The following is a 10137-nucleotide window of genomic DNA, read 5'->3' as shown; positions in this document are numbered from 1 at the left end:
GAAATGTGTTCCAACTTATTTAGAAAACCTATTTAATGAAGTGTATATAATTTTGCACTTAACCTTTAAGTCATTTATAATTTACATAAAATTTATTTGGAAAACTAATATAAATTTTATTGAATTCAAATGTTCCTGCTAAATTGTCTCGAATTTATAGGATAGTTATTTATATTTGATAAGTGATAGTTGAAACATTATAATTAAGTGTCTAGCCCTAGGACCAGAGCATCGCTTGGTTCTCTCAAATATAACCCATATCAGATAGCATAAAAAATTTAAAATTAATATTGAAAAAGACTACCCACCTTTTATAGCAAATCATCTGTTACTACGAATAACAAGACAAATTTGCTAATGCCCACACCTAAGGTAGGTATTCCAAATATGATGGGATACATTTCCGTCAAAATCAAATGTTATTAAAAAACACGTTCAAAAATTGATTTAAAGTTGTAAAAATAAGATACAACTGAAAAAAGACACATTGTCGCTATTATATATATTTTTCATAGATTTTTAGATATTAGACAAAGTATAAGGTAGGTCATGGTTTAGTAATAATTTACATTTGAATGCAAATTTCTAACCTTATTTATTAATCAACTTTTTTCGCGCAATTTTTGAGGAAAACCTAGCGTAGCTCTGTTGTATCCACAACCAGAGGGCGAAAACGCTTTTATCACGTATCACGTATTCATTAAAATTTAATAATCATAGAAAATTATAAATATGTCCAAAGTGAATGTAGTAAATGTATTAGTTTTAGATAATCCATGTTTCTTTAACAATCAATTTCAATTCGAAATTGTATTTGATTCTTATGAAGATCTTCCAGAAGGTAACAAGCATTTCTAATATAAAAATATTCCATTTCTTTCAACTATGAATTAGATTTGGAGTGGAAAATAATTTACGTTGGATCAGCAGAAAGTGAAGAATATGATCAAGTTCTAGACTCCGTTTTAGTTGGACCTATACCTGCTGGAACACATAAATTTTTATTCCAAGTAATTTTAATATTATACATTAATCTTAAATTATTAAATGAGAAATACATCTTAATAAGAGAATTCTATAAAAAATTTATAATTATATTGTTGGAAAATAAGGATTTTGATTAATATTTTTATCAGTAATTATTTTTTATTTTTAGATGATGACAATATATCACACTTATTTATATAATTATTTTACTTGAATTTCATAGAAACTATTTTTGCAATATTATATTTTGAAGGTTATATTTATTTTATAATTTTAAATATTACCTTGTTATAGATGTAGGTTATTGAATTTCAGTTAATTTTATTAAAACATTTATAAAAATGAATCTATAATTTTTTTTATATATCTTGCTCACTTGACTAAATTTTATATATATTTAATACTTTCTAATCGATATTTCTTTATAAATTTTTAAGGCCCCACCACCGGATAGTTCTAAGATACCAGTAGCTGATTGTGTGGGAATTACAGTATTGCTCTTAACATGCTCTTACAAGGAAAGAGAGTTTGTACGTATAGGTTATTATGTTAATGTAGAATACGCAGATCCTGAAATAAGGGAAAATCCTCCAGCCATTCCTGATTTTACTAAAGTAATTCCAATATTTTTTATCCATTTTTGCTGCTAAATCTATTTTTAACTTTTTAGTTTGAATCTTTTTCTGAGTGACAGACTTTATATTTTTCTAATTATACAAATTAAAATAATTATATAAATATATTTTGTGTGAGTGAGTAGAGATGGCACTCTGCTAAATTTAGCCAACTTTTATTGGCTAAACTGACTAATTAACGGATAAAATGGTTATAGCTGATTAGTTGTAAGCAATGAAATTGGTTTGCTTTTGGCTAATTTGCCATAACTATTATCATCATAACTTCTAGTTCTTTTTATAATAAAATGGCTATTATTAGTGATTTTCAAAATGGCTCATATAGTATAAATTTTTTGGAAAAGTTTATTTAGTTTATTAAAAAAATTTTTTAAAGATTTTAAGATTTTCTCCAAAATTGGTCAATAGTTTTAAGACTTTGAGGAAACCTTATTGATATTTTGAAAATTTTGCAAATCTGTTTTGTCCATAATTTTATTTTTTTTTATTAAAAAAGGTTTTTTTGGTAAAATTTTGAAAGCTTTTAAATTAAATTTTTTGATGTTCTAATCACAGCTTAAAGCGAAAAAAAAATTTTCTTCGTATTTTAAATAGAGAAAAACTATAACATTATATATTGTAATATGGCATTCATGCAAAATCCAAGGAAAAGTTTTTTATATATATAGATGTTTTATACAATTAATATATATTAATCAAATTTTATTAAAGATCTTATTTTATATAATTGATTTTTTTTAATTATTGGTCATTTTTCATGTAAAATTAATCTAAATTTTTTGGAAGCATCTTTAAATCATGATGTTAAAAAGAATCTGGAAATTTCTATGAACAGTTATCATTTTTTATACCAAAATTAATTTATATAATTAAAAATATAATTATTATCCATAGCTTTAACCTAATTCTATCGTAAATGGCTACTAAATACAATGCAGCTACTACCTTTTATGGTTAGATTGATTTGAGTTTAAGAATTCGTAAAAATTATTTTGTTATCAAACTATTTAAGGTACAAATGACTGATATTTAAAATAAATACAAATTATAAAATTTAATTCTCCCAATGCCCATGGTGTGATGAATTCAGGACATGTTGAATATTATGTCCATACTTGCTTTTTTTGCTACTTAACAAATATAAATTATACAGTGGCAAATATTTATTTTTTTTACAATTTTAACCTTTCTAACCAAGCTTGAAATCTTCGGTTTTTTTTTAAAAAAAAGTTCATGTTCAATAATCTCAAGGGTTTGGGGTTCTCATCAATCATTACTTTTCATATTTCAATAACTTATTTTGACAATTGCCATTATAATTTTGGAAGAATTTATTTTGCCTCTTTTTTTTTGTCTAATGAATAGCTTAAAAGATTGATAATTTTTTTTAAAAAAAAATCCAAATTAAAATAACATATCAAAATGAAATCAATTTCATTTATTCCAACTAATTTAAATAAATATCTTTAAAATATTTTATTATTGTAAAAAAATGATATAGAAAAGTAATTCACCAACATAATAATGAGGAGGGGGGTGGCAAGATTTCAAACAGGCCAAGCCCATTCCCATATAACACTTTAAAAATATTTAAACCTTACTATATAATGTTAGATCATCAATGCCTCACGTGATGAATGAGGAAGAGAATATAATAATATTGTTCCTTCATATTACAATATATCTATTACTTTATTATGTATATTTATATATTATATCAGACCTGCAGGTCCTGAGCCTGGGTACATGGGCCAGAATGTTGGGCCCAATGACATATAATAATACTTAGACTGACAATGCATTTGAAAAATAAATAAAATATATTTTTAAAAAATTGGGGCCAGACCTGAAAAAAAAATCTGGGTTAACCATGCAAGTTTTTCCTTGCAAAATTTTTGATATATATATTAAATGATCAGATTATATAGTAAATTAGAAAGAAAAATAGAAATGCTCAGAATTAGTCTCAAATAAATATATATAAATGTAATTTGAAAAATCAAATGAGATAAATTTTTTTCGAATTTTTATACATCTTAAAATCAATCATTTACGAAAATATTTACAACAGCAAAACTTTGTTTTATGGCTAAAAATAATTAACTAATCAAATTTTAAATTTTTACGAAAATTAAGATTTTTTCATTAAAAAAACATTGAAAACTATCGTTAAATATGGATATTTCTCACTCCACTTAGTAAAATTCACAAAAACTTAATCATAAATTAAAATGAATGAATAAAAAATAATAAATCATGCGCAAAAGAAAAAGAAGCGAAAGATTTAAAAATCGGGTTTAAGCTTAGCCACAACCTGGTTTATCCAAAATAACAACAGGAGATAATATAAAAAATATAACTACTTAATTTCTTTTTTAAAACCTTAATATGATTCATTAACTTTCACTGCCAACTTTTGCATTTTAGTGAATTGTTTTTTTTAAGTTATCAATATAATATCTATTTATATTTTTTTTTTGAAAAAATTCACCAGTTGCAAAGGAATATTTTAGCCACCAATCCTAGGGTAACTAAATTTACTATAGACTGGGGAGAAAGTGTTCCAAACAATAATCAAATAGCCGATAACAATAACGTTACTTCACCCACAACAGAAAATAATATACATCCTCCGAATAATATATCATCTACCGATTTACAAACAGACGAAACACGTAAAACAGATACATTAGAAATTCCAAACGAAATTAAATCTAACATTAATCTAGAAAACGAATGCCAAAGCAATAATATATCTATGGAAATAACCTCTTGATAGTTTAATAATCGCATCATAATTTTTGATAATATTTTATACACCTTACTACTTGTGATTGTACGAATAAATACCTAATTTAATATAATGATTAAAATTAACGCATTTCATATGAATCAACTCAATGTCATATTTTATTAATAAAATATTTATTTAATTTTTTTAAATATGACAAAGTTTATAGAAGTTATATTAATTTGGATGGCATTCTAGCCATCACGTCTACTCTTAGTTAAAAATATACCTTCAGAAAAAATCGAATCCCATTTATAAACCCTGTAGCATGCTCTGATTTTTTTTAAACCCAAACTTCTAAATGTTTAAACAAATTCAAACCATATAATATTTAAAATAGTACTTTTATGAGTTAAATATTGTGTGTTGGAACTGACAATAAAACCAATATTTACCACTTACAAATAGCTTATATATTAATTCAATAGTAATGGTATATTGGTTTAAAAGTTATACCTATATTATTTACTAATTAATTAATACAAATATCTTATACTTTTAAATGTATTCAGGATAGAGCTATAAATATTCCCTTTTATCTAATTTACCAAGTGATAAATTTTTATTTTGAATTTACCACAAAATATGTTGGTACATTAATTATTACTTTAGAAAGATTAAATAATATCTCTTAATTCTTATCTTATCAAATAAGCTTGGCATCTGTGGCTGCAAGATTTTTGTATATGGAAACACATTCATATTAGTTATTTAGGAAATAGTAATTGAAGTTATAGATAAAGAGAATCAAAACATAAATAATAATGCATATTCTAAAAACTTTTCTAACGACCAAGGACAACCATTCAACTTACATCCATTTTTGAAAATAATGATTTTTTTGTTTTTATCTATGTTTGCCTTAATAATAATTGAAATCATCCCTATAGCTAATTCAGGGTTAAAATATGTCTAAGCAGGATGAAGACTAATCAACTTCTTAAGATGATTAAAACTTTTAGAGTGTTCTAAGTTCCAAGCCCATTTTTTTTATATAGAGGATCGGCTATTTCTGCAAAATTGTTCAAAAATTTTCTATAGTAGCCAGCCATTCCCAGAAACGTTGATAATTCAGCAGCTGATTTTGGTTCTGGCATATTATTGCTTCAATTTTGTCGTGATTAGCATGAATTCCCTTGGCGTCAATATCATGACCCAGGAACCTCACTTTATTTTTAAAGAACACTTTTGTTGAGATTAGGTATTAGCCCAAAGGATGATATTCTATCAAACACTTTTTTTATGTTATTAAGGTGGGCTTTATCGTTTTCCCCAGTTATAAGTAAATCATCAATATAAAATATGACGTCTTCCATGTCACGGAAGATTTCATCCATGATTTGTTGGAAGATTGCAGATAAGGTCTTAAGCTCAAAAGGAAGTCTAGTAAATCGGTAAAATCCCTTGTGCGTAGATATAGTTAAAATATTTCTGCAACTCTTATCAATCGGGACCTGTAAGAAAGCATTTTTAAAGTCAATCTTCGTAAAAATTTTTCCTTCTGAAAGTTTAGCTATTTAGATCATTAATTCGTTTCTAGAGGGTATCTAAAATCTTCAAGAGCTGGGTTTACAGTGTCCTTAAAATCAACACAAAGCCTAATGCTCCCATCATCTTTGTGGCGGTGATAGGACTTGCCCATCGGACATCATTCACAGGCTCAAATTTTATCATGTATCCATTTTTTATGTTCATTGCTCACAAGATCAACTTTTGAATAAGGAATACGTCTAGGTGGTATAATTTTAGGTTGGGCATCTCTTTTTAAATGTAACTTGACACTTGCTTTGTTGATTGGCCCGTTAGTCAATTTGGATTCGCACTCTTTAATCAATTTTTTTATTTCATCTTAGTGTCAATATTTGCTATAAATTTATTTAAAATATTTTTGAAATCGTTGATCCATGTACGTCCTAACAAGGCATTTTTCCTTGATTCAACGACTACCGCTTGTAAATATTTTGAGATACCTTCATAAGTCACTTTAACTTGTGTAATGCCGATGATCTTAATTAAATTTCCGTCATAAGCGGTAAGTTGTAACTCGGATTTCTTAACATCTCTAACACCAAGTTTTTTAGCCAGACCATGAGGTATGATAGTATGTTTGGAACCTGTATCAACTTGCATACTTGTAACAATATCATTCACTTTTAAAGTAGTCATAAATGCATTATCTTTATCATTAAGCATGTCCCCAGATAAGTTGTTAACATTAAAATCGTTATCATCTTTATTCTTTGTAGAGTCGACTTTCTCTTCAATATTCATATTGTAATCATTGTTGTTGTATTGTATTTGCTTTCTATTATTGTTGTCGCTACCACAATAATTATTTGAATTGTTGTTATATTGTATTTGCTTTCTCTGACTGTTGTCGCTACCTCTATAATTATTTGAATTGTTGCTATAAGATTGGGAATTGTTACGATTTCCGTCACCGTATTGGATCTGTTTTCTTTGATTATTATCATGCCATGTATTATTTCTACCATAATTAGATTGATTATTATTGTTGTAGCGATAGTTGTTGTAGTTATAGTTATTATAATTATCTTGGTATCTAGAATTATTATTACCGTAATTCCTATCATAGTATCTAAAATTATTATTATTGTCGTAATTCCTATTTTTATTCCTATTATAATTATTATCTCTATTATCATAATTATTTCTAAAATTGTTTCTAAAATTATTATCAGGTCTAAAATAATTATTATTGTCATATATTGTTAAAGTTTTTATCTTTATCAGACTTTTTATCGTGATTCATATAACTTATATTATCAATATCTGGTTTATCATTAATACTATCTAATCTTCTACTTCCTAACTCCAACATTTCGTTTAAGGTTAAATTAATATTTTTACAAAATTTATATTTTTTTTTGTCATTTAAGGTAGATGTAAGTAATTTTTCTTTAACTACTGTCGTCTGAAAAATTGCATTTTTTATGCAACTTTGATACTCTTATGTACCATTGCATGAAATTCTCACTCGAATTCTGATGTGTTAAATTAAATTTATATATTAAAATATTTTTATCTTGTCTAGGTAAAAGGTATCCCAATTTCTTAATCACTATCTTAAGATCTAATATATCGGTATCAGAGCAAATTGATTTAATATTATCAAACACATCATCAGATAAATTATTAAGTAAAGTATTTATTTTAATGGAGTCCGGTAATGTGCTGGTCGATAAATAACTTAACACTATCTAAGTAAATCTCAGTGTTGGAAATTTATAAAATATGAAATCAGGTTTAGTGTCCATTTATTGATAATTTTTATAATATATCATATAATCATTTGAAATTAATAATGACACGTTATATTTTTAAAAATATACAACGGAGTTGTATAAACTCCAAATCATTATAAGCATAATATTTTCCGTTTAGTTATTCAAAATATCGAAGCTTCTCTTTGAGACTAAAAAATTTAAATATGACATCACCACTAGTGGGTTCTCTTGAATATTAGATGTCACTATCATACGTAAATTCCCAAAGGATGTCATAGATAGACACTTCATATGGTATATTTATCAATTTAAAAGAAAACATTGTAAAAATAATTTTTACCTTAATATGCCTTCCTTATATAGGATTTTATTTTTTATTTTATTTAATGTTTTTGCATATAACATCTCACCATAATAAAATATGGAAGAAAAAAAAAATTGTTTTAAAAAAAATTTAAAAAAATGCATTACATAGTGGCGAGTATTTTTTGCCATTCCTCAACCTAGGCAACATGAAGAAAAGTAAAACTATTATTTTTTTATCTATTTTATATCTTTTTTATAACATATATATATATCTTTTTACTAAATTTGAATAAATATAAAAAGGTTAACTTAAAGTAAAACTAAAATGAAAATATAATCTTAAAGTAAAACTAAAATAAAGGTATAATGAATAATATACGTTACGACTAAAATAAAGACATAATATGAATAACACAATTACGACTTATAAAACTAAAATAAAGATAGAATATGAATAACAGATAATAATTTATATTATTCAACAACCTTACTCTAGTGCTATAAACATTTCTAAAAAGATCAAACGCGTTCACCGTTCATCGACAAAAATCAAACACTTTCACTTTAAAAAAAAAGGAACGCGTTCACGTTCGGTCAAAATTTTATGATAAATTTTTTTAAATATAATTTAATATAATAAATAAATGTCTTATATGTTTTAACCAATGACATATATATGTCATTGGGTTTAACACAATATATTAGCCATGCTAAAAAATAATATAGTTTATTTTGATAATATAATTATAAATGCAATATAATATAGCGAATAAAAAGATATTTTTATTTATAAAAAATTTTCTTGTTAATTTTTAATATCAATTGTTTTTTAAAAAAATTTTAACTGATAGACAAGAACGTTTGGCATTAAAAACAGCATTAATTATATTAAAAACGCGCTCTACAGGGGCAGATGAGGGGATTGCGATAATATACTTAATGAACAATTACTTTAACATGGGGAATTTATTAAAAAAATTTATTGTTTGTCTTTTGCTTCAAAAAATTGAGATAAGTTATCCTACTCCAATCCATCCCTCTATTTCCTCCTCAAAAAAAAGGATATCCCGAAATTAAGAATTCTTACATTATCATTTCTTTCTAGGTTTTCAAATGCATTTTTTCAATAACGCTAGTTTATTATTTATAGGTTCGTTCTGTGAAAGTTATATCCATGGCCCTTGTAGCTTGAATATTGGATGTAAAATTTCAGAAAAAACATATTGATCTTTAGGTTAAATACCTTTTATTAATCCAATTTATTACTGCGTTTATCAATGATTTACCATATTTTAGGTAACTTATTTTCTTTAATTTTAAAATAACTATCGTTATTGCTGGGTTAAATAGCCCAAATGCATTTCTTCTTCAATTTAATCATTTTACTTAGTTATATAATATTACTTAGTTATATAATATTACTTAGTTATATATTATAATTAATATTGCAATCTAATGTCGTTTTAAATTGGAACCTGAAGATTTTAAAACTGTTAAAATATTTCTTAGGCACATTTTACATTTGGTAAGTATTGAATTAGTTTCTTCAATATAAGTACTATAAATTATTTATCATATATGGGCCATGGTAATGTAAAATCATCTGATTTTGAATTTCAGAATCAGATGATGAAATAATAATATCCATGCTATATGCTAATCTATTAAATCAAAATATAAACAATAATATTCTAATTAACAAACTATAATATGACGTGTTAAAAAAATCGATTGTGGAAAAGGAAAAACAGTTGACTATAAAATTTAAGACTTTTTTCTTAAAAAATTCGTATAAATTAAAATTGTCAAATAAAATAAAAAGTGTTTGAACACGTTCGTCATAAAAAGGAAAGCGTTCACATTCAAAGTTCGTCAAAAATAAAAGGAACGCCATTAATCATTTTTTTCAAAAAAACGAGCTTATTTAAAACACCGTCTGACATGAAAATGCCTAAGATTTCCAAGGAGTCAAGGAATTTAAAAGGTTATTTTCCGATGTGATAAGATAATCCTTGTTTTGTTCATCAAACATAATAATGACAATTCATAATTTAAAAAATAGAAGAGGATCAATTGTATGAAGGTATTTCTTTTAGTGGATCTTATACTCATAAGTCTTTTAAAAACTTTATAATCCATCACAGTTAGAGTTGTTTAGTTTATTATTAAT

At 25.2% G+C, this 10137-nt stretch overlaps 2 protein-coding genes across 2 annotated transcripts; one reads left to right on the top strand and one right to left on the bottom strand.

Moving 5' to 3' along the window:
- The first annotated feature begins 702 nt into the window (after positions 1–702).
- LOC135924608 (histone chaperone asf1b-B-like) lies at positions 703–4513 on the top strand. The gene is made up of 4 exons (XM_065459699.1): positions 703–841; positions 895–1010; positions 1425–1601; positions 4117–4513. Exons 1-4 carry the CDS (start codon positions 733–735, stop codon positions 4396–4398), a joined length of 684 nt encoding a protein of 227 aa, XP_065315771.1. The 5' UTR covers positions 703–732; the 3' UTR covers positions 4399–4513.
- A 1075-nt stretch (positions 4514–5588) lies between these two features.
- Positions 5589–7255, bottom strand: LOC135924516 (GATA zinc finger domain-containing protein 4-like). Its single transcript, XM_065459573.1, has 4 exons — positions 7170–7255; positions 6324–7051; positions 6116–6237; positions 5589–5867 (listed from the first exon to the last, which is right to left on the bottom strand). The coding sequence occupies exons 1-4, from the start codon at positions 7253–7255 to the stop codon at positions 5589–5591; spliced, it is 1215 nt and encodes a 404-aa protein (XP_065315645.1).
- Between the last annotated feature and the right edge of the window lie 2882 nt (positions 7256–10137).

Source organism: Gordionus sp. m RMFG-2023, chromosome 2 (genome assembly GCF_954871325.1).
Source record: "Gordionus sp. m RMFG-2023 chromosome 2, tfGorSpeb1-WG-v2, whole genome shotgun sequence".
Classification (NCBI taxonomy): domain Eukaryota; kingdom Metazoa; phylum Nematomorpha; class Gordioida; order Chordodea; family Parachordodidae; genus Gordionus; species Gordionus sp. m RMFG-2023.
The sequence above is the reverse complement of the archived record's forward strand: the minus strand, read 5'-3'. Positions and strand labels throughout refer to the sequence as shown.